At 41.0% G+C, this 25,340-nt stretch overlaps 1 protein-coding gene across 2 annotated transcripts in view; it reads left to right on the top strand.

The window, feature by feature from the left end:
• The window catches only part of CADM3 (cell adhesion molecule 3), a 378,944-nt gene extending 363,086 nt beyond the window's left edge, over nucleotides 1-15,858 (top strand). For both annotated transcript variants that reach the window (XM_018555565.1, XM_018555564.1), the window contains 2 exons: nucleotides 12,593-12,718; nucleotides 14,209-15,858. In XM_018555565.1, coding sequence (XP_018411067.1) covers nucleotides 12,593-12,718; nucleotides 14,209-14,327 — 245 coding nt within the window. In that variant the 3' untranslated portion in view covers nucleotides 14,328-15,858. The remainder of the gene's footprint in view (nucleotides 1-12,592; nucleotides 12,719-14,208) is intronic.
• The last annotated feature ends 9,482 nt before the right edge of the window (nucleotides 15,859-25,340 follow it).

Below are 25,340 nucleotides of genomic sequence, written 5' to 3'. Positions count from 1 at the left end.
ATATTTGAGCACATACATTTTTTTCTGTTCTGTTACTCGGCTTCAGTCAACTAGTGCAGTAAATAGCTTGTTTGGCCCCTAATACTGTAAGGAGTTAGCAGTAGTGCCAAATACAGACATATGTTTGCTTATTTTGGCTTTGAGAAGTTTGGTCATAGATGTGTCGGTGAAGGCTCTGATCCCAGGACATGGTATAGCTAGTAGTAGTTAAGTGACACTAAACTCAGGAGCTTAATCTCAAAAATGTATTCAACTATTAACAAAACTGTAGCCTATTTGTGTCTTACTCGGCTGTAGATCCTCAAACCATTGAATTGGTGCTGACACTGTCCTTCCTTCTGGAGGGTGGCTACTTTTTGTTCCCCATGTTCCCTGTGTGTGTTGTAAAGTAGTCAGCGCTCCAAGCTCGCTCCCGTGATGGACTACAATCTCGGATTTCGTTTACTAATTTGTACTGAAATTATAGTCGGTCTCGGAAGCAAGCTTGAAGCAGTGGCTACCTTACAACACAGAGGGACCATAAGGAACAAAAGTAGCCACCCCCCAGATGGAAGGACAGTCTCAGCACAAATTCAGAGATGATTTGAGGATCTACAACTAAGTAATACACAAATAAGTTACCTTTTTTCTTAATTTAAGGTACTTGAATGCATTTTTGAGATTTAACTTCCATTTAAATCCTAGTTTAGTGTCACTTTAGTTTTATTTAACTGAGCTTCTGCTGAGTTTACAGATCAATGATAGCGGCACACAGGAAAAGTCTCAGGCCTTTTGGATTTCTACACCATCTAGACAAGAGAGGGTTTTACAGGTACATAAAATGCATAGAATTCATTAAATACACACATAAGCTTATGGGAAGATTTTTGTTGGTATGAATGGTCTGGTGACACGGTTTCTTTATGGACCACCACTGCAGGGACAAGACCCTGGGACATTACTGGGCTAAAGACAGCTCTACAAAAGGACATATATAAAAAGCATTTTTTTTAAAGGAATGTGGGGGAGGCCTTCCTGTAAGGGGATCTGGAGTTGGCTTTATTGCATATTGAGATTTTTTCTGACCTTTTCAGAAAATCTCTACATAATCGGGCCCATTCATTTCCTCTGTTATAAAAGAGGTAAGGAGCATAGCATTGTTTGTGCACCATCGTCAGTGATTATAACGGCAGCTTCCGGCATTCAAAGGATTTATTCGAGGATGGGGAAATATCTCCTGGCCCGCCATTCAAAGATCTCTGCCGTTCATTCACCTCGCAGCCATACATTTCCGAAAAGAAAAAAAAGCCTGTTTCCAGGGTAACAGCTTGCTAAGCAAAAATGCAATCCATCGTTAAATGTCTACTTTTTTTCCGGATAACATGAGCGCTCAGCTGTTCCCACTTAAACATACCATAAGTTATGGTATCACTCAGTTATCTTAATCCAGTTAATGCATTTATGATCTGCACTTTAGCAATTCAGTTTCAGAGATAACTTTCTGACACCAAAGGATATATCTTACTGTATCTGTTCACAACGTGGGATAGGTGAAGTTGTTACAGGAGGCATGCCACTCACACACCATCATATTACTCCTAAATCTGAAAAAACAACAGAAAAACAGCATTAGACTAGTACACTGCCTGTCTAAAAAAAAGTCACAAACTCGAATATTTCTTTGGACCGCCTTTAGCTCTGATTACTGCACGCATTCACCGTCATTTCAATAAGCTTATGCAATGTTGAAACATTTATTTCCATCCTGAGTTGCATTCATTTTTCACCAAGAACTAGTAATGATGGGATAGTCAGACCACTGCGTAAAGTCTTTCCCAGCACATCCCAATGATTCTCAATGGGGTTAAGTTCTGGTCTCTGGTGGCCAATCCATGTGTGAAAATGTTATCTCATGCCCCTGAACCACTCTTTCACAATTTGAATACTGGCATTTTCATCTTTGTTTATGTCTGCGCCATTAGGCAAGAAAAAATCCCTTAATGGAAAAACCTGGTCATTCAGTATATTCAGGTAGGCAGTTGAGCTAATGTTTTGGGCACATAACATTGCTAAACCTAGACCTATTCTCCAATGGAAGGCTCTGACCTATTTGCTTAGCTAAATCCAGGTGGTGACTTTTTTGTTTTGGCCAGGCAGTGTATGTTATAGTGACTGATGAATTTTCTTTTATATTTACTCTGCTCGTTTACATAGCAATGATAGTTTTTCCACATCACTGTACATAGCACATTAAACCATTCACATTAGCCTTTCAACCCATCCCCCTTCAAAAGAACTTACATTCTAATGTCCCTATTACATTTACACGCACGTATAGTACATTAGTAGATCTCACATACAAACACATTCATACAGTATAAAGGACATTTTCTAAAGTAAATCTCATACACATTCATATACATTATGGATATTGTATAAAGTAAAAACTGAACAAAACCACAAAAATCTTATATAATCATTAACAGGTTAAGTCAATTTCAAAAAGTGTTTTCAATCTTTTTAAAATATGCTGCTTTCATTAAAACAATACCTGGTCATTCCTCCATGAAATCCTTGTTGAAGCAATTGCTGTTATGGTTGACAACCGTCTACCAGTTGTGCTCCTGTGTTGTTACCCCAACACATCTTGTGGAGACTACAGGCAGCTGTGCCAGAACACATTGTGCAGGTATGATCAATTTTTATCCATATCTAGAAGCCAATCCAGGGCAATGATGTTTAGCTGATGCTAATGTATGTAGGCAGGAAGTGTCTAAAGCAGTTGTAAGAGATTAGCAGAACTGAGATTCCAAAAAAAGGATGAAAGAAAGGTGAAAACAGTATTTTACAAAAAGAAAATGGCAATTACAACTATTTGATACATGCTGCTTTAGCAAACAAAATGGTGTCCACTTAAGCCAACAGACCGGAAGAAAAAACAAAACACCATGTAGATGGCGGAAGTCAAAGGAGCCTCCTGTAATCCTCCATCTAGTGGAGCCTGAACTGGGAGAGAAGGCATTAGAACTAGGGGCCTGTCAAGTATGTTGCAGTCAGTATACATACTGACAGGAGGAGAGAGATGACCTCATCAATCTTCGGCTGTTTTTTCATTGTCCGCTCACAGGCTAGGGGCAGGGAGGTGACCGAACTGTGGCAGACATATCAGGTCACTGATACAGGTCTGCTTCTTGGATTAGACTGAATGAATCTAAACACTGGGTGAACAAAATTACTGATCGTTTGACAGATAAAACAGCTCATAGATGTGTATTTTAACTGTGTATTTAGTTGGTTGACTGGAGTAATCGTTACGGAAGCCCACACACTTAGGGGTATAGTTATAAAGTGTCATTGACTCTGACTTTCAACAAACATTTACTGCAGCTGAATGTTCTAGGTGCATGAGTTTTAAGACAGTGATTTATTTACTGTTTTAGTGAATGTTTGGTGAAAACCACCTTCACCGCTTTATAAAAATGCCCTTTAAAATTAAGACTGAATGTTCATATCCATGCATAAGCCCTGTGGAAGGATATTTTTTAGCCCCTCATTTACAAGGTTGGCCCACATCTATCTAATTATTCCCATGTTTGACAAACCCATGCTATGACTCTTTAGGGCCAACATTACATTGTAAATTACAACTGCACACCATTGCTCGACCCAGACCACCTGTAGCCAAAAATGTAAAGAAAATATGTTATCCACCAGGGTCAAGAACCCTGTGAATCCAAAAGACAGAGTTTCCCCTCATGTATATTATGCCAAGGCCTAAATACAGAACCCCCACAAGGTTGCACAGGAGGTGGTGTACAGAGTGGAAGGTCTGCAAGTCTGGAAGGTGCAGAAGGGTAGAAAAGGGTGAAAACTACACGGATGGAACGTCTTCAAGGGTGAAAGAGAGTGGAAGCTATAAAATCCTGGAAGGTCTAGAAGTGTGTAAGTGGTTGGAACGTCTACAAGGGTGAAAGAGGGTGGGAGCTATACAAGTCTGGAAGGTCAAGAAGCGTGTCAAAGGTTGGAACGTCTACAAGGGTGAAAGATGGTGGAAGCTATACAAGTCTGGAAGCAGGGGCGTAACTAGAAATCACAGGGCCCCAGAGCAAAATCTTGTACGGGGCCCTGTGATTTCTAGATAAGTCCACCTGATAACCCAAACAGCCCACCTGAGGGTGACCCTGCAGAGCCCACCATATACTCTCTATGGTGAGCTCTGCAGGGTCTCAGGTGGGCGGTCAAGCCCTCTTGCCTCTGGCCGAATCTCTGTCTGCCTCCTTCTCCTCCACGATCGCCCCACCTCCTCCGTCACTGGGCCCCACCTCCTCGTTTGCCGGGCCCGCCTCCCCAAGACCTGCCTCCTCGATTGCTGGTCCCCGCCTCCATAGCTGCCGACGACGAGCCCAGCCACCACCCCCGAAGCTGCTGGTTGTCATCGACTCAGCAGCTATGAGGAGGTACGCACCGCTGCACATCTGAATGGCTGCGTGTTTCTCCTCACAGCCGCCAGTGACAACCAGCAGCCTGAAATGCCATAGCGACCCACGCGGCCCGCACGGCATCAGGGGGATGTCCTGGCCGGGCCCCCCTGAGCCCTGGGGCTCCATAGTGGCCGCCTGGGTCGCCACTGTCTGGATGGTCTACATGGAAGAGGGTGGAAGGTCTACAAGGGTGTTAGATTTACCGACCAGAATAATTCTGCCTGAACCAGTTTTATTTTTGTCTACAGTAGTATTGTCTATTTTATCTATAATCATTTACACATATCTGCTTTTCTTCTTTTCTTCTTTTTGTAACTCAATTTAACAATGGCTCAGCACTTGCTTAAACTTCACAGCTTCTATATAAAAGGTTCTTGGGTCTTATCAGCTTTTCTGGCTTCCTGCTATGCACAAATGCATGGATTACTTGGAAGCGAAGTCTATTTCTTTCTATTTATAACTGCATACCTTTAAAAAAAAAAGTGAATTCCTAATGTAATTGAACACACTTATTCAAAAGCTTGTGTCTTGTTGATTTCTCATTCATAAATGTGTGTGCCAGAGGAGGAATTGTGTTAACTCTTTCTGCTAGCAGTCTCTGCCATCTCTGTTAACTTCCTTGTTTGTCAACTGGAGGAAGGAAGGCAATTGAAAACATCCACCGCAAATAAATTAAAATATAAAATGAAATGAGCCGTGCTTTATATGTACGTTGTGCAGTCTTTGAAGCCTTTGTTGAGGTCTAGAACAAAGACCTAGAAAATGGCTTTGCCAACTGTCGTCTCCATGGAAACCTCTACTCAGAGGAGAACAAGAGGTCGGCCATTTTGATAGATCGGTTCAAAGGGCCTCAATTTGTGTAACAATGGCTGATTGAGAGTCATTTTTGTTCGCAACTAGCAAACACACAGAGCTTCCAACAGATATTTTATTTCAGGAAAAATACTGTATTTTCGTATTGTTATAAACATAATTTTTTGTCTATTGTGCCTTAATTTGATGATTTATGTTGTGGTTGTTTTATTATTAAAGAAGAACTGAGAGGCAATATAACTAAATCCATTTACTCCGTAAAGCGTTTGCAAAATTACTAGGCACTTTTAACCTGTGCCACAAGTAGGTTTGTGCAATCCCTATTTATAGAAAGGAAAGCACTAGGCAAATATATTATCCTTAGTTCTAATGAAATAATAATGATTATATGTATTTTTAAACACTGCTAGTATAGTTATCTGAAATGTGTCTATATATTAGCCTTGCATTGTCCCCATGTGCACCAGAAATCAGGCTGAGAGTGGAAGTACCAGTACTGCAATTCAGTTAGGCTCTATTGCATTACACTTTCCATGGTTCTTCTGTGTAAAGAAAATCAGAGAGCAGGAGAGTCAACTGGGCTTTACTTTTTACACAGGGCTGTTATACAGGCCCTGGGGGCTTGAGAAAGGTATATAGGATGATGTACAGAAGTAACAAAGCACTTTAGAGGAGAACTATGAGGTGAGTGCTTTTCACTCATCCTCATAGTTCTAGCCGACCTGTGACAATGAGACTGTCACAGGTCGGCTCAGTAGATCGGGAGGTGAGCGAACACATACCGGCGTTCCCTCACTTCTCGATCCTGTCACTGCAGAGAGCCGTGACAGGGGAGTGACTGGATTCTCTACTGTCCGATCCTCCAGCGCTGACTGGTGGAACGGAGGGGGGAGGGTACAGTTGGCTCTGCCTCTAGATAGGAAGAGCCAGCTGTCACTCACGCAGCTGGGCGGATCCAAACATAATTGTTGGGATCCATTTCAGTTGCGGCGTCTCAGTATACCGCGAGCTGCAGCTCGCGGTATACTGAGCTTTGGGTAATGGGAGGACGCTAGTTTGTGTCCTCCCGTTACCCTTCGGAGAACTATGGGGAAAAGCCCAAACCCCATAGTTCTCCATTAAGAACCTCAGCAGGGAAGTGATGCTTATTCAGAGCCCATTTAAACAACTGGAGGTGGTGTTGTGACACAGGAATTTGCAAGTTGCAGCACTTAAAGGTGGTGTCACCGCCTGGCTGTGTCATATGGTACGTGGGTGGAATGAATCACAGAAGCAGTCAAATTACACATTTTCAGGTAAAAAAAATAAAATATATGTGTGTGTGTGTGTGTGTATATGTGTAGTTTTCCACCATAGGGTCAAGTTCCTCTTTAACCCCATCAAACCTAACCCTAACCCCATCAAACCTAACCCTATACCTAACACTTTATCCTTTAAAAAGCACAATTTTTCTTTAGGTTGACCAGGGAAAGCAGCAAGGGCACGTTGGCACGTCATTGACCATTGCACGCAAAAGTCGCAAGCGATCACACTACGATCGCCTGTGGTCTACGGGCACCTCAACGCTCGTGGGCATGAAGCCAGCGGTCACGTGTGGGGAGAAAATTAATCGCGGTGTATGTAAGCACAGAGGCGCCCCCCCTCTGCACTCCCTAGCAGCTGCAACAAACGCAGGCTTGACACAGAATGCTTGAGCTGAACAGAAGCATGAAGCTCCATACTTAGTCACTGAAGGGTGGGTGGGTGTGCAGCACCACCCTCCCACTGACACTCCCTCTGGCTGTCAGCCGTATCATGTTGCAGAGTCCTTGAGCCTCAGTCAATGTGAACACTGCTGTCTAAGAGGACTGTTCATTCCTTGGACTATACCAGCTAGGGACTCGTAGTATCCGAGCGGACTAAAGAAGATTGGTGGTGGGGGGCCGGTCAGCCTGCCTAGAATACCGCAGAAACAACTGTCACCTGATAAGAAGGACCCTTTTTTTCCCCCCCTGCTGCTTAAACCGCCATCATGTCATCGGTACAAGTCATCTATCATCAGAAGATCCACAATTACCTCCTAAATTCCGTTTTCCCCAAAGACGAGCTGCCAGCTGGTGAGTTGCATCTGCATCAACCTGCAAAAAGAAAGTCACAGCAGATTGTTACTTCTATACTCTTGTGTTACTTGCGGACTGTTCAGCCGAACATGCTGAGCATGTTCGGCTGATCCGAAGCCACACAAAGCAAGCCGATGTACGGCTGATTTCAGCCGATATACGGCGGAAATCAGCCGTACCAGCCTGAAGTGAATAGCCGAACAGTGTTCGGCTCACTTCACTTCTGATCGGTCATTCACTCGGCTGCCCTCGGCAGCTTTGTGAATAGACCCCACAGTATACAGTATGTAAATACATATATAATTTTGTCCAGCCATGTATCTAGGGAGATGGACAAGTTAATATGGAATTCAGAAAACTGTCTGTCTAGTTCAGGAGGCAACAGGATTTTCTTTAGTAGCCAACTCCTTTGACAACAACTATAGAAAACCTCAAAGGTTTGCTATTCACAATAGCCCGTACAGCTCCCGATCACGGCCGAGCAGCTCAGTCGAGCGCTGAGCCGTGCCGACAGCCTGCTTCTGACAGCTGGGCGATATCGCGCTCCAATGCAATCCAATGGGGCAAAGGGTCCTGCTGTCGCGGGTCGTGTGTCGCTACAGCAGGACCCTTTTTGGAGCGGATTTAGCCGCGATTCAAGCTTGCTCAATGCAAGCTTGAACGCGACATCGCGCGGCAAATCTCGCGATGTCGCGCAAATATGCAAATCGCGCGACAAACGCGCGATTTGCATATCGCGCAGTGGGAACGGGGCCTTAAGCTGTAGCTTTAATTTTTTCTAGGATCATTCGCTCCCTGGCTCCTGGGATTTATCCAGCCCTGATCTATCTGTTTAGCTGCTATTCTGCTTTAAGATCCTAAAATCTGAAGCATACAAGCTGACATTTAAAATCATAAATAATTGTGGTGCATGTACTTTTTGAATAGAGGACAAGTTAGAGAGCAGGGCATTAGTGAGTGACATCTTTAAAAAAAAAAAACATGCCTCCACCATGCATGGCAAAATGTAACTTTCTTTTATTCACCTACCGCTTTGTTTAGCTCATAAAATATACAGTTCATCCAGGTAGGAAGAGGCATGTGATCCACTCCATGTTCTGGTGTTGGCCAGTCTCTAAGCATCAGTGCCGCCACATAGGGAGCATCTATAGCCCTATGTAAGTTATGATTGAGGCTAGAAGCTTCCCCATCCCCTGGCAGCTAAATGGAAGGGTAAAGGGATAAAAGGAGCAAAGTTAAGTTAAGTATGTGCTACTGGGATGGGAGGGGTCAAAGTGAATCTTTTGGTTTGCCCTGCATGGGCAAAACGCAGGTTCACTGTAAGGGTCCATTGAGACATTTGCATTGCAGGAGTGATTTAGCCCTGTAGTTCTGCATTCAGCAAAATCCATGCACCTTGCTGATTGGAGAGCTCTGACTTACCAGGCAGTGAGTTGGACCTCTGCAAAGAGACCATTGCTTACACACAAAGAGGCTTCTTCTCATCAGCATACTGGCAGGGGACAAGCTCTTCTACTCCAAGCTGTGATGCACCGGGAATGCATTTAGCTATTTAAACCAAAAGTTTATTTGGGGTTTAAGGTGAAATATGATAACCAATACATATCTTTGAGGAACCTAATATATAGTAGATCTGGTTAAAAATCAAACTTTCTGGTACACAGTGGGCCTTGCAAGAGCTCGAAAATTGTTTTTGTAATGGAATTAATCTTCTATAGAATCCTCTGTGTGGGATATTATGTTGGTTTGTGTACTTGTAATGTCTGCTACTATGTTATGTTACCATGTTATATTTTTGTTGGTAATGGCTGCGATCCACTTGTCATCTGCTGCTGATCCATTGCCTGTCATTTTACCGTGTCTCGTTTTCCCTCCCTATGCTACCTCCATTTTGTCACCTTCATTTTTCCGCCCGCTATCTGACGTCAACTATACTGACATCCTCTCCCACCTGCAGACTCGCAGACATTTTATCAAGGTATCCGCCACTTACTAGTTGCCCTGCGTATGCCAGTAGCTCTGCATGCATCCTGTAGATGTCAATAATTTCCTTTTAGCTAAGGTGTCTCACTAGCTGGCAATTAGCTCAGAACTAAAATATGTGTTAGGTCATGTTGTGCTGTTCTGTGTATGCGTTTCTTATATCATAAAGTAAAGGAAATGTTCTCTTTTATTATTATTTTTGCCGCAGCTTCGAAACGCATGTTCATTGTTGTAGAAGTAGATTGTTTCCTCCTCCTGTAGACATGTCACACCCATTTTTTAAACACTGAGCCAGTGGATTTAAATGTGTATGTGTGTGTCTGTTGTCTTTATGCTTCCAAATCCAGGAAGCTGAGGCAGTGGCTACATTTCATAGAATCTGGAAATTCCCATCAAAATGAGCCTCCAAGGCTCTTTCTGAAAGGCTACTTGGGTTCCAATCCTGATCCATAGGCTTCATTACTTTCTGACACTTTCTGGTACAAGTGTGCAGCTTAGGTGTTCTGCCCTAAATTGCTGCTGAAACTATTGGAAAACTATTATGAGAGATCCAGTTAGAAAGAAGTAGTTAAAAGTGGCAATAGTTTTGTCCAGAGATGCAATCCAAAATTATAGCTATATCAATACTATGTATCATGCATTAATATAATAAAACTTTGGCGACACCCTTTCAAATTGTTGCATTAAGGTGTTTCCATTGAAGAATACTGTTAATACTAAAGCATACAAAGATATTTTTAGACAATTGTGCACTTCCAGTCTTTTGCCAACAGTGTGGGGAAAGCCCTTTTCTGTTCCAGTATGACTGTGTTCAAAGAGGGATCCATTAAGACATGTTTAATGAGTTTTGGTATGGAGAAACCCAACCCTATTAAACACCTTTGGAGTGAACTGGAACACTGATTGCCAACCAGGTCATCTGATCCAACATTAGTACCTGACCCTATAAATGCTCTTTTGGCTGAATGGGCACAAATTTCCACAGACACACTCCAACATCTTGTGGAAAGCCTGGGGGCTGTTGTATCCGTAAAGCAGGTCTCACTCCATATTAATTCCCACGGTATTGAAAGGTGATGTTCAACAAACTATATAGAGTGTACATGGCAAAAACAACACAGAAGCCAAAGTATTGTTAGAGATCAAGAAAGTGAATTCTGCCGAGAAGAGATTTCGTGAAATGTGCACACACTGAGGCTGATTTACCAAAAATATTTAAAGTAGTACTGAAGGCTAATTGTTTTTTTACCCTAATGCATTCTCTGCATTAAGGTAAAAACCACCCTGCTACCTTTCCATGCCCTCTACCCACCCAAAACACTTACCTAGGGTCCACATCACTGCCGTCGACTCCTGGACAATCTGCTGTGTCCCCAAAGTTCAGGAATAAGGGGCGGGATCCTGAGGCTACTGAGGGCAGTGCAGCAAAAGGCTGCTGAACCTGCCTTTCAAATTCCTGGGAGAATTTATTGTGTGAACATTTTTAGATCCTTCAGTAAATCAGCTAAAAATATTTCCCACCTATGGTACATGATTATCAAAGGTGCACTGTAAATGAAATGAGGGGGTAATAGGCTTAAGAGACTTAAACAAAAAAAGCTTCACAGATTGTTTTATCCAAATCTTAATAGAGATTTGAATTTGTTTTTGTAGTTTATGGATGTTTTTTCATCCTTACAGAGTTATTCCTTTATTGTTTATTGCGAGCAAAGATCTGCAGAGATGATCCAGCCACAGTGATATGTTTGTAATAAGATGTTGCCTTGTTGCGACTTTTGCTAAATGTAATTGGTTAGCTTAAAATGATGTCATGTCTGCATATACTATATTAATGCTTAAAACATAGTATTGAGTTGGATGCAGCCTTGGCTTGGTAAAGGGTGTCTACCCAAACTAACTTAAAAGTAGCCACATTGCTACTTTTAAGTTTGTGTATAAGTTGGTCAATGAAGGACGATGGGCCAAGATCTGTTGACATGCACCACAATACAGCCGATTACTGCTGTCTTTTACCTTTAAGTTTTCTGCACAAATAAGCCAACTATTTATTTTAAATTACTTTATCTACTAAAGTCATCATTAAAAAGTATTTTTACATGACATACAGTATTTGTGTTTCCATTTGCACAAAGTGTACCATTTTAGCTGCATTGTTTCCATCAGAACAAGTGATGTGCAACAGATTGTAAAAGCCAAACAGTTAGGCCAGTTATTACATTGAGGCTTCTATTTATGGGCCCCTTGCTTATGTCAGGACTACTGTTCTCCACATACAAGTCGTTAGGAATGCAAAAGCAACTTGAAGCAATTTAGAAGTTAATATGCTTCTAATATGAGCTGAATGCATCTGAAAGCATGTTGTATTGCCCATCTACACAAGTCCCTACTTTGTTCTTTGTAGTATTAGAATTCAAGCAAGTGCAAGATATATTCTAATTGGTTGCTATGGGTCACCGTATCTAAGAACTAGCACTCAAAGTGCACATATAGCCCAGGCTAGTTTGGGATAGATTAGGGGAATCTGTCAGGTTTTTGTGTTTGCAGTGCCTTTCTAGAGTTGTTCCCTTACCTCCTCTCCCTCTGGCAACATTGTCACCAGGACAGGAAGGGAGTGGAAATCTCATTTAAGTCCCACTTTCTGCCGTGGTGCTGATGTCACCACAACAGGAAATGAAGGGATATATGCCAACAGTCACATGAAAATTTTATGTTCTTTCAAAAAAAATTAACATGCTTAAAAAAAAAAAGAAAATAGATCTGACAGGGGTTCTGAATGTTCCCTATTCTGTCCCAAACTGAAAAAAAACTTGTAGCTTGAGATACACCTTAACAACAAGAATAGTTATGGAAACAATACTTAGATGGGAGTAATGTTCTTTTTTGTCCTTTAACACTGACATAATACTCCATTAACAGTGTCAGTGGTCTGCCATTGTTCTGCATGCACTTTCTGTTTCCTCACAGCTGCATGAAAGTCCCACTCACTCACTTCCCTGCAGATCCTTACATAACATGCCTTATCTGTGTGCCAAGCTTCTCATAATAAAGGTTTTATTTTCTGCAAAGTTCTATACTCTGTGTGGGCTACATCAGTTTACTCTTGTACATTTCTTCTGCTTGTATTCTGTATTTTCACTACTTTTTTATGCTTCTTCCTTTACACCCAAATCCCACCTTTGTCCCATCTGTGGTTGTCTCCTTCCCGTTTCTTCTCCTACTTTTCCTCGATGCCACCAGATCCCAGCCCTTACCCCACCCATTCAGGCCTTGACCACGCTGTCGTTGGAGGAGTGGTAGCCGTGATCGCCTTTCTGCTGTTCTGCCTGCTTATTGTCTTGGCACGCTACTTGATCAGACACAAAGGTAAGATCCTTCCTAGAGTTCTTTATCTCACCATCACAAAACATTAGTGTCTCTAATGGGGGTATAAACGTGAACTGCTTAAAGCAGATGTAAACCAAATCACTAACATCTCATATATGCTTAAACATGTTAATACAATTTTAAAAGTAATTTCCAATATTTTTCAATCTGCAGCTTTCATTAATATAATTCCTGAAGATCCTGACATGAAAGCCTTTTTTATGCTCTTCCTGTTGTTAAGTGACAGCACTCTGTCTCCTAATTGTGCTACTGCATCATCAGTTTTTTATACTGGTTTCCATTAGCTGCAGGAGATCAGCAAACGAATGATTAAAAAAAGTTTCAAACAAGTACTTAAAAAGGCAGTTGTCCATGTTACACAGTGCTTTAGAAAACGTAATGCCCTTTATATGGGGTTTACATTAGCTTTAAAACATCTACCAATTATTTATTTTTTAGATTTTGATTGAGGGAGGGAGGGTAGATCCGCTGTCTGCTTTTTATTTCTGTCTGTGTCGCCATTTTGGTAATTGTGCCACAATTTACTTCCAGGTAAAACTGTGTTTTACAGTAACAAGCGGGTAAAACGTAGGTTCTATCATACATTATGACATGCGTTGTAATCAAGCCCTAAAATTACGTATATTATCTAGAGAATCAATAAAAAGAAGTAGGGATGCACCGATATATCTGCTCTGTGTCCCAGCGGGGAGGAGAGAAACTGTGACAGGCGGCTGAGCACTGCGGGAGGAAAGCACAGCGAGCGGCCGGCATCTCTCCTCCCACACCGGTCAGCCTCCTATCACAGATCAGAGGAGAGCAGTGTGGGTCGGAGACGGCCAGCGCTGTCACAGCAGGCTGAGCTCCTCTCGCTCCTGTGACAGCGTGTCAGGAAGGAGACAAGTGCAAACACTCAGCGATCAGTGATCGTTGAGTGTTTGTAAATAATGGAGTACAGAGTATAGTTACTATATCCTCAATTATGAATAAATGGGAAGTGATCTACATCACCTCCTGTTCATTCATGTTTGTAGATATAGTAAATACACTATGTTCTCATGTTATGAATGAACAGGAACACTCAGAGGATTCCTGTTCATTAATAACAGGGGATGCAGAAAAAGAGATTGACGATTGTGTCCTCAATCTCTTTTTCTATTTTAAAAGGGAAATATCAGGGGTGTATTTATACCCTTAATATTTCCCCGAAGCCCCTAAAAGTAACGTAAAAAAGAAAAATATTTAATAAAAAAATGAATCAATAAATATAAAACATTTTTAAAGTTTATTAAAAAAAATGTGAAAAAGTTAAAATAAAAAACATTTTTGGTTTCGGCCTGACATTTTGTTTTTAGTTTGGTTTCATTTTGGAAATTTTCATTTCGGTGCTCCTCCAAAAAGAATATATGCTATAATCTCCCATCGTTTACTACGAAAAGTCGAGGATGATAATGATGATGTTGCAGTATTGTCTATTTGTCCATTTTCAGGCACCTATCTTACTCATGAAGCCAAGGGATCAGATGATGCTCCTGATGCTGACACAGCCATCATCAACGCAGAGGGTGGACAAGGCGGAACTGATGACAAAAAGGAATATTTCATATAAGCTCAACTCCTTCTCCTTATAATGTCACAACGGCAACAAGATCAACAAATAGTTAACAACGGAACAGCAAAAACAGCATCGGAAGAACAAATTGTTACCAATGTTTTGGCAAAATTTGACTTGGATGACTCTCTTTCTCTAACAGGGCCAAAAACAGGATGGAGGGGAGAGAAAGGGACAGTCGACTGAGAGATCGTGCTTCTTAAACAAACTTGTACAAAAGTTATTACTAAAAACTCTTTAAAAGGTTAAAAAATTGCTTGCTTAAATCTACATATCTTCAGTGAACGCACTATTCTAACAAACAAATAATATTCGTGAGTTAAAATATTTTTCGTTTATTTTCATTTACGATGTGTACAAAGTTTTATGTTTTTATTTTTTACTTTGGAATGTTGGGGGGTGGGGCGAGGGTGGGACAGTGGGAGAAAGCATATTTAAATATATTTAGTGTTTTTGTTCTTTGTTTATTTTTCAGGGTAATTTAAACAGGTAGGATAGGCATTTTCTAGAGAAGAGTGTTATACGTCAGGAATACTTGAAGAGCAATTTCTAAGGTGCCACAATTAAAGCTTCCATTTAAAGACCTGTATAGCTACGGCTCTCATGATCCCTTTTTGCAGTCGGTGGCGGCTTTTAGCTCTGACTTTGAAAAAGTTATATGAACGTGCTGGCACTTGAAGAGTGAGACGTTAAGTGAAACGCTGGATTACGGGAAGTTATGTTCAGGAACATAGGTGTAGTTCCCAGTAAAGTCCCCCGCTCCCATCTTGGTTGGGGGAGGAGTTACGTGTCCCTAACCGAGTTTGCTTATGCTAATCAGGGTCTCGGTTTCGCACAGAAAAAAGGCACAGTGTTATTTGTTTAGTGTCATAAATGTTTTGCTATGTTTACATTTTTTTGTCATTAGCCCAATCCAAAAACAGGTCTTAATGGAACATTTTTTTGTATGGTAAGGTAAATGACTGGCCATTCAAATTGTTCCATACTGGAAAGCAATGGCAAATGAGCTACTATCATTTGGGCTGTTTGAGTTCATGGAATATTCTGATTGGCCAGTCAAAAAAAATAATTTCCACGAGAGAAGTGGTACCTTCCGCCATATTTGCCACATGAATGCCTCATGAGGTCATTTGTTGTTTTAGCAGTGTGGACTCCATTTTTCACAGAACTGACTGCATTATTCATCTGGAAGAGTTACTGATATTAACCAATAAATCTCTGTATTATGTCATACTCTGTATGTACCAGGCTTGGCATAAATTACTATTATTATTTTAATTGTTGTTTTCCTGCTATGTCAATGTTGCAATGTCCATCCTTTTTATACCGTTGCTTCATTTGCAAAGATCTTTATTTAATAACATGGCACAGAGGGCAGTGATGTGCAGTAATTAATAGTAACTGATTCCAGCTCTTAGCAGTATAGCACAGTCAGACTAATGAAAGTTGAATTCTGATTGGTTGCTGTGAATACTGCACTTTGCACATTGCTCTTTGCCATAGTAAATAAAGGCTTATTTACATCGGACTCCTATTGACTATGCACGTCTGTCTATACATGTTATGAGAAGTCATAAGCCAGATCGTGTTGATATTACTCAGCACAAGGGCTTTGCTTATTAGCAAATGTACAAGTGTAAGCTGGAAAGGAAATATGAAAGTAAATTGGTTGCTGTGGCTTACTGTATGTCCCTTGCTTGAGTCTTTTGCATTGCATGTACCATGGTTGACCATTATCCAATCATCTCTTGATAACTGGAACATATTCCACTTTCAAGCATGATCATCTCACCTCCAGCCCCTGTAATACCTGATGCAAATTACCAGGCTTAATAAGTAACACAGTGCAAGGAGCAAACTGCAGTACAGCATAGTACAGCACCCAATCAGAATAATTCATTTTGATTGCTTGCTAGGAGTTATTGGGTACGTTATGCCATGTTTTAAATAAGGCCATATACATCAAGTGGCATACAGGTAAAATATGACCCAACCTCAGGCAAACAGATCAATGTTGACATTATAGCTAATCTTTCAGATGCTTTGAGGAATGTTATCACTAGCTATGTATGCTCCAGCCTGCCGATTTAATTGCCCTGGTGTTGGCTACCAACTAATCTGCATATTGACACATTAAGCTGTCTTAGCTATTAGTCACTTAGAAAGATTCCATGGAAGGTAGTCTTTGTGGGTTTTATTGGCAATTCCTATTGTGTGGCTCCTGTCACCACCCACTGCTCTGCCAACAGAGAGTCTGACAGGAGCATTGTTACCAGGCACAGCTGAGGTACCTTTCAGTCCAGAAGGCTTCCTGAAGCTTTTCTTGTTATGGGGTTGTGAATATCTCTGATGTTTTGCCATGTGATATTTGTGCTTGTTCTGGGGTGAGCATAACAGGTGTTAGCATAGCACAATAAAGTTTCATTTTTGTCAGGGAACAGCTGTCCTGCAGTTTGCACTGTTCACACTGAACTACCTAGGTGGCCTAATAATTTAAAGTGTATGTAAAGGCATTTTTTGGATAGCATGTGGAATGGTTAGACCTTCTGTCAAGTTTATATTGCTTCCTCCGTCTCTGTTAAGGAGATAAATGTCCACCATTGGTGACGATGTTACCATTGTCGCCAACACAGAAAGTGAGGGGAAGACCAACATTTTTATCGTTGTCACCAGAACTAGAGATGATGGAAAATCTTACAAACAGAACACCTAGCTTTTGGGAGCTTTCCTTTAACTTTCTTTTGTGTCTTCAAGACAGGAAGTGAATGAAGGTCTCCCCGACAGGACATAGCTATTCTACTTAAAATTAAAAAGGAAATTCTCTGGCCATACAGTATACTTTATTTGGTCCAAACCAAGGACATAATTTAAACGTGTAACTCAAACATTAGAAACCATCCCTCTGAAAAAAAAAGGACTGAACAAGACTGGATGAAATTAAAAGTGTTAGTGATGACTAGAGCAATCAAGTTGTCAAGCTCAAACTTATTAAAAAAGAACAAAATAGCTGAAAACATACTGGTTGCTATAGCCAAAGCACACACTTTTTGTTAAGCAAATTTTGTCCATCTAATTTTATGTTGGTTATATGAACACCTTCAATGAGAAAGTATTGAGGCTTTTTCACACTATCCATATGGTTATTTGGCTCAACATTAACTTTGTTTTACCCCAAGTTCTGTGTCCCAGCTTACAATACACCCATAACAAGATGTTGATACCAAAAATGCCACAACATACATGTGCTCTTAATAACCGAATTCATGCTTAAAGCTCATCTAAAGTGAAATCACGTTCTACAGTCTTCTGCCCAGTGCCCATCCTTCTACCCAACCAGTATGCTAAAAATCCTTGCCAAATGTAGATGTCTTCAAAGAAAAGCTGCTGCTTATGCTGCAATGACCGGTCATATAATCAAACGCCTAAGCAATGGTCATATAACCTTAGCTGAAGGGAAAGATCAGCCTATCAGAACTGGCATACTCCCCATATGACCAAATGCCTTCTCTGAGACAGATACTTCAGGGGTGCTTTTAGCAAATTTGAAGTGAAGCCAGTGGGTTGGACAGGAGGATGGTGCTACTTCAACATTAGCTTTGCTTTAACTGTAACACATTAAAACAGGTTGCTCTGTTTTTCGACATACAAAATGTTGCCTGTAACAACCAATTAAATCCCACCTTTCCAGTATAAGCTAAAATCTGACTGGCTGTCACTGTACGAAGGGTGATCAAGCTTGCCTTACTGTGAAAGACAGCTGTAAGCTGAGGTCTGATACCATCATACCTTTGGTGACCAGTGAAATCTTGCTTTTCATTTGCATGACTATCACTATGACTATTCTTCATCTATAATCTGCCATACGATTGGTTGCCATAAATCACAACAATCTTAGCATTTGTTTTATGACATTAAATAAGTAGATATGAACTAGAAGTACTGAAGTGCTGCATTAAAAACCATATATACGTTTTGGTATATAAAATTAATTGGACTGTTCATTTGGTATGGTTGTTTTAACCATAGCAATATATTATTTTCCTGTCTATACACTATGTACATTTGTTGTTTTCACTGAACTTATACCTCAGTATTCAAGAGGTAAAATACCTCAGTATTATCTCTTCCAGTACAGGCTTGATTAAAGGAAAAGACTACCCAAAATTGGTTTCTAGTTTTGAATGGATTTTTGTATGTTCAGTCTTCTGCAGTCATCTTTATGCTGTCAGGGATGCGGGAAGGGAGATCTCTCCAAGCTCTATGCACCTCTCCTGTCCTAACATTGTTTGTTAAACTGTATGCTCGAAGCTGAACTCTGGGCAAATATAGAATATTTAACTCCTCCCCACTCTATTATTGATGTCTCTGTTTGGTGGTGACACAAGAGTACTCCCCAATGGGGTCACACATGGCGATAACGACCTTAAAAAAAATCCAAGCCTTCCCCACTGTATCCAAAATAATAAGAAATGTTTTGGCTAAAGCTCTTCTTTTCGGGCTCATATGCAGGAGACTTAGAAAAAAGTCAAATATAGTATGTTTAGGTGCTTCTGTTTTGCTTCGGTCGGCTTTGTACTGCTCAAAGAGTTGCTTTGAGTAACTTTTACATGCACAGTGACTTGTATGGGAAAGAAAGTCAATTGTGACCCAACTAAATCTAAACACAGGAGCTTTCATGCATTTTAAAATACAGCTATTATGTATTATGTAATAATCCTTTGTTATTTATAAATGTTTAGTTAAATGTAATCCCTTGCACTTCTGCACTTAAACATAGAGGGGAAGGCCTGTGCTCTCAAAGAATTAGAATCCGATGCAGTGCTGGCTCTCCAAAATGTTTGCATGCACTGTAAGAGAGGAGAACAGGGAGATGGCTTTATTGGTGTGGAGATGCTCCTTCATTGTCCAATCAACACATTGACACAGGAAAGGTGACCAATCTATAGCTGTTTGGCAGGAGTTCAGCTTTTAGTATATGGCTATGCTCAACTTCCTGGATTTGCTGCAGGAATAAGCGGAGGAGATAAAAGAATATGGGTGACCAAACCATTATAATAAAGCTTACAGAAATATTTAATGCTGTGGAAGGGAGGGGGGCAGGGCTGTCCTTCCATCTAAGATCCCCATCTATTAATAGGTTAACAGGTGACTGAATGTACCACTTCCACTCAAAATGGGAAAAATCTGTTTACTTATGTTGTAACCAGTTTTCTGGTTTTTATTTTGGGTTTTGGAGTTAACTAATCACTCTCTGTCCACCCTGTACTCAACAATCTTTTTTTTTACAGTCTGTTTGCTCTTGTTATGCAGCAAATATACAGTATATACATATATATATATATATGGTCCAGGTGCTTCCCAGTCAGTCTGGTTTGCTGTTCTATATTTGTATGTAGATTAAGAAAGAAACATGGCCGCTTTTATGAGTTGAAAGAGCTTCCTGCAGGGAGGAGACTCCAATATATATGGATGCGTGTCTAAATGACTGTGCTGAATGTAGTTCACTATATGTTTGTACCTTTCTAAAATATATATCTCTATATATACTCAGTCTGTGAAAATACATCTTATGGGAAGCCTATGGATTCTAATATGGCTCATTATTTTCATGCGTAGATGGGGTTCAATATACACCTGTAGCAGGCATTATCTTATGTCCTAAAATTAGGTCTTCTCCTAAATACACATATACCATGTAACTGACAGGTTCACATTATTATGTGAGTAGGTCTACACTGTGTGCAGCAGATCATATGCTCTACCCCTTGGTGATATGGAATATCTCATGGCTGGAGCTGCCACTGTATGGCTTTGAAACAGTGCTGTAAACATTCTACATTGTTACCCTGAATTCCATTGCCCGAAGAAGCAGGAGGCAGCTGGGGTTCTTAAGCTGCCCCTGGAGGGCATCACCTGGGGCTACACTTTCAACTTACCTCCTGATGGCCAGCCCTAGTTGGGAAGGAATGTGCTCATCCTGAAACCACAAACAGCAGAAAAAAATGGAATCTTGATAGTCTGTTGGCAACCACCTTTTGTGTTCTGTGGCATGTTAGCTTTTTTAATAAAGATCTCCATTATCATGTAAGACTACATATGCTAAATAAAGTATTTAGTTTGTGTTTCTTGGACAGTAAAGACTGATAGTATGACAATCGGTTTTGTGTAAAAACAGTGTGACATCTCTGCGATTACTACATTGTTTAGATTCTATTTTAGTGGTTCTAAATTATACACAGAGAACTTGAAGCATTTGATTAGATTACCATAGAACATTACTAACAAAATAACAGCTATCTACTTTGTTGAAGCACAGCTGAACTTTCATTTCTGTTCACCTAACTACATTCCAGGTGCATTAAAAGGTGTGAAAATGCTTACTGTTCCTATTTTCAGTAAGCAGTCGCATCCTTTGTAGCATGCTGGCAGAGGACAGGCTTATCTACTAAGAAAGATCCTTGCTCTCTGTGCGGAAGCAGCAGTCTCTTTGTGGAGGTCTGACACATCCCCTGCTGAGTCAGACCTATACCTGTGCAGTCAACAAAGCTTATGCCGCCCTGCTGATTAAGGTAGCTCTGTGAGGCTTGTCAGACCTCTGCATAGAGATTTCTGCTTACACAGAAAAGAAGAGTCATTCTTAGTAGCATGCTGGCAGGAAACACACATTTATATTTACATTCTATGTACTAGCAAAACTTACCTGTGTCTCTGCCACTCGCTCCCGTCTGAAGATCTGAAGCTTCTGGAGTGGCCATGCAGGATGATGGGGTGGACACATACGCAGTAGAGATCTTCAGTTGGGAGAAGAGAAAAGACATAGTGGAGCTGAATGCACACAGGGAGCGTGCACGTCAGACAGACAGTGCTGAGGGGATTGCTGAATACAAGTGGAAGGAAGAAGATGATCGGATCAAGAGGCATCATTTAAGGTCAGTTCCAAAAGCAGCATGGGGGGAGGAGGGAAACATTTTTGACTCTAATGTCACTTTAAGCTGTGTCTGCATTCTAACAAAAATAATTGCTAGACTTTGCACACTTTTTTGGTGCACTTGGGGTGTATTTAGCTGATTTAAACTGAAGGTTCAGCTAGTCATCAACAAAGTAGATGGCCAAATGTTATTTTGCTGGTAGATTGCTATGGAGAACCGGTCAAAAAATGTTACAGTCCTGCACTGAAACTAAAGTACTATTCTGGTTTTCCAACATGAATAAACAGTATGAATAAACATGCCTCAGCTATTTCTGGACTCTCTAACTCTACCCTTGTTTTAAAAGGCATTTCCCAGAAAAATGGTGACATGGAGGGCTGTGCACCTCCTACAGACTCCAGGAAAGTGCTTGGTGGACAGAAACTTACCAGGAAATATCATAGTTCACTTAGAGAATAATTCCATTTCAATTTGCGTCACAATACTAGGTTTCACCAGCAGGTGATGCTGCAGGACAGATTTGTTATTCCCAGCCTGTTGGAGGCCCAGTCCTCCGTGTTTCCTAGACAAGTGCTCAAGCAATGCTAGTTTTCTTTTTTGTCTGGAGACACCTTTATCAGAGCAGGAGCAACTGATTCAGCTATTACTCAATGCTTCATTTGCTTTTAAAACCTGGCTACACAAAGCAAAACAAACAATAAAATAAGTGCTTTCTTGCTGTTTGCAATGAATTGGTTTAGACTGGGAATAATTTTATTTTCAATAGCCAGGTGTATTGTATGTCACTGGCAGCATTTGTGTTGTTTATTTTATGGAACATATCTGCATTTGCGTATTATAATTTCAGCATATCAGCAGAACAATTATGATTACTGTATGGTAGTACAAAGCAACAGGTTCAGTTTTTAACCAGCAGCACATATGCACCGAAATTCCACCTCTCTGTTCAGCTGCTGCAAGGAGAAGAAGCCACCCTCTGTAAGATAGGGGTTGCTAAGGTCATAGCTTAGACAGGACTATGAACTCTGCACCTGTGATAGCATTGATGCTTAGTGATTAGCCCAGTGCTCTTGAATAAGGATGGGCCAAGTGTTCGATTCGAACATGAGTTCGAATCGAACATCAACAGTTCGAGCGCTCGCCGAGTGCCGAACTTTATGAGATGTTCGCGGTCTGTTCGACCGCGTACATTCCATAATACAAAATGCCCACTGAAGCTCTGATATTTGTTAAAGTTTTGCACCTGACCACAGGTCAGGTGCAAGACTTTGCCCAATCAGGGCTCACGAAGGAGAAATTTCTCTATCAAGTCCCCCATGCTGATTGACAGCAGGCGGGTGCAATAGCCGGCTTGCTATTGGCTATTGCATTTTACAATATCCAATAGCAGGCTGGGTATGGCTCCCAGTCTGCAGACGAAGTGGAGCCAGGGGGGCGGGAAGAGGAGCCGCGACCAGTGGACCGGGACAGCGAGCAGACAGACCAGGGGACCGGAGGCCGGGACAGCAGCGGAGGTAAGGGGGGGCAGTACACAGTATTTATTACATGTACTGGCAACTGTATGGGGATCGAACATTCAACCCCCATACACTTGCATTGAGTTCGAGTTCGTATTCGAACATTTCGGCTATTCGAATATGAACCGAACAGGGGGGTGTTCGGCTCATCCCTACTCTTGAAGAGGTTACATGTTAGAGGTACATGTTCTAGGTTACAGAGGTATATGTCCCTCTATACCTGGCCGTACTGTGTATTTGATTAGCTTCTGCCAGCTGAACAGAGGAATGAAGGTAAGGTGAGTATGTCCTAATGGGGAGGGGGTGAGAATAAAGTGAACCTGTGCCCACACTATGAACACTAAAGTATTTACATAATCTGAACAAGCAGTAAAAACACTTTAAAACTAGCTCCAATTCACCTTTTTAGCTACAGGTATTGTGAAGAAATGCATTTTCAAAGTTAACAACTGAAGCTATTTTCCTATATGTATTGCAACAGAAGTTTGGCTGCTTTTTTTGTGCATAAGCACATATCAAGTGTTTCTAAGCTGTTAAAAAAACTGACAGAAACCAGACTTGTGTAATTATTGTGATTTTGGCAATTCATTTCTTCACAGTACAAGCAGCTAGAGAGGCCAGAGACTCAAGTGGATAAGAAAATACAAATGCTTTAATGCCCATAGCTTGGGTACATGTACACTTAAAACAAACCTAAGCATGCAGAGCAAAGCAACAGATTTGCTTTAAAGTTTTGAGTTCAGATTGAGGATTAGGTTGAGGTTTAAAGTTGGGGGTTTGAGTCATGGATATGGCTTAGGTTTAGAGCTAGAGTTGATTATTAGGTTGTAGGTTAGGCACATGTGAAGTTGGTTGCTAAGAGTCAGGGTTAAGATTTGAGACTGGTGCATATGGTTATGATAATGCTAGGTTGCTTAGTAATGCTTTACAAGTATAATATGTTCCATTCTGACATCATATATGTCATCAACATTTTACCAAATAGAGTTTATACATGTCCTGCCCAAATGTCTGGCAGAATCCTTTCCACCTTTGCCTCATGCCAGAAACGGCAGTGCCACTTTTCAGAGTCTAAAACAGTGTACAATGTCATGAGGAGTTGGGTTAAATTTGCATATGTGCACAAAATCCTATTTTACAATTATTTTTCAAAATCAAAGTCGAACTTACTGACATTTTTTAAAACTTAAAGCAGTGAAGCAAATGTATCTTTTTTTCTGATAACCAGAATTTACCTTCTGTTCTATGAGGCTCCTAAGGCATATATTCAGCCTAAATGGAATGTTATTTTTCTTGAAATCTTGCAAATGTACTCTTACGTACATTTAACTGTACTCCACTTCTGCAGCTAGAAAAACGTCACATTGGATACAATGAATAGTTTAATGCACATTTATATTTTTATTATTATTATTATTGTTATTAGTAATAATAACTTGGCTTCACCATGTGCTGTATTACAAGGTAATGCACATGTGTATTACAACAAAAAATGCATGAAAACATTTCAAGCATTGGGCACATACAATGGTAAAGCTAAACATATACACCGATCAGCCATAAAATTATGACCACTGAGAGGTGAAGTGAATAACATTGATTATCTTATTACAGTGGCACCTAGAAGTGGGTAAGATATATTAGGCAGCAAGTGAACATTTTTTCCCCTCAAGTCAATGTGTTGGAAGCAGAAAAAATGGACAAGTGAAAGGATTTGAGTAACTTTGACAAGGACAAAATTGTGATGGCTATTCGTCTGGGTCAGGGAAACTCTTGTGGCATGTTCCTAGTCTGCAGTGGTCAGGACTTACCAAAAGTGGTTAAAGGAAGGGAAACAGGGGAACCAGTGACAGGTTTACAGGCGGCCATGGCTCATTCTTGCACATGGGGAGTGAAGGCTGGTTTGTCTTGTCCAATTCAATAGAAGAGCTAAGATTACTCAAACGTTAATCTTGGCTCCAATAGAAAGATGTCTGAACACACAGTGCATCACAATTTGTTGCGCATGGAGCTGCATAGCCACAGACTGGGCATGGTGTACATGCTGACCCGTGTCCACCACCGAAAGCACCTGCAATGGACACATAAGCATCAGAAATGGACCATGGAGCAATGGAAGAAGGTGGCCTGATCTGATGAATCAAGTTTTTTTTTTTTCTACATCATGTAGATGGCCAGGTGCGTGTGTGTTGTGTCATGGAGGAGAGATGGCACCAGGATACACTATGGGATGAAGGTAAGCCAGCAGAGGCAGTGTGAAACTTTGGACAATGTTCTGCTGGGAAACCTTGGGTCCTGCCATTCATGTGGATGTTACTTTGACACGTACCACCTACCCACACATTGTTGCTGACCAGGTACACCCCTTCATAGAAACAGTATTTCCTGATGGCAGTGGCTTCTTTCAGCAGGCTGGTGCGCCCTGCCACACTGCAAAAATGGTTCAAGAATAGTTTGAGGAACACAATGATGAGTCTGAAGTGTTGACTTGACCTCCATCCAATCAAGCATGTGTAGGATGTGCTGGAAATACAACTGCGATCCATAGAGGTCCCACCTCACCA

This window comes from Nanorana parkeri, unplaced genomic scaffold, assembly GCF_000935625.1.
Source record: "Nanorana parkeri isolate BGI_ZX_2015 unplaced genomic scaffold, ASM93562v1 scaffold202, whole genome shotgun sequence".
NCBI classification, from domain to species: Eukaryota; Metazoa; Chordata; class Amphibia; order Anura; family Dicroglossidae; genus Nanorana; species Nanorana parkeri.
The sequence above is the reverse complement of the archived record's forward strand: the minus strand, read 5'-3'. Positions and strand labels throughout refer to the sequence as shown.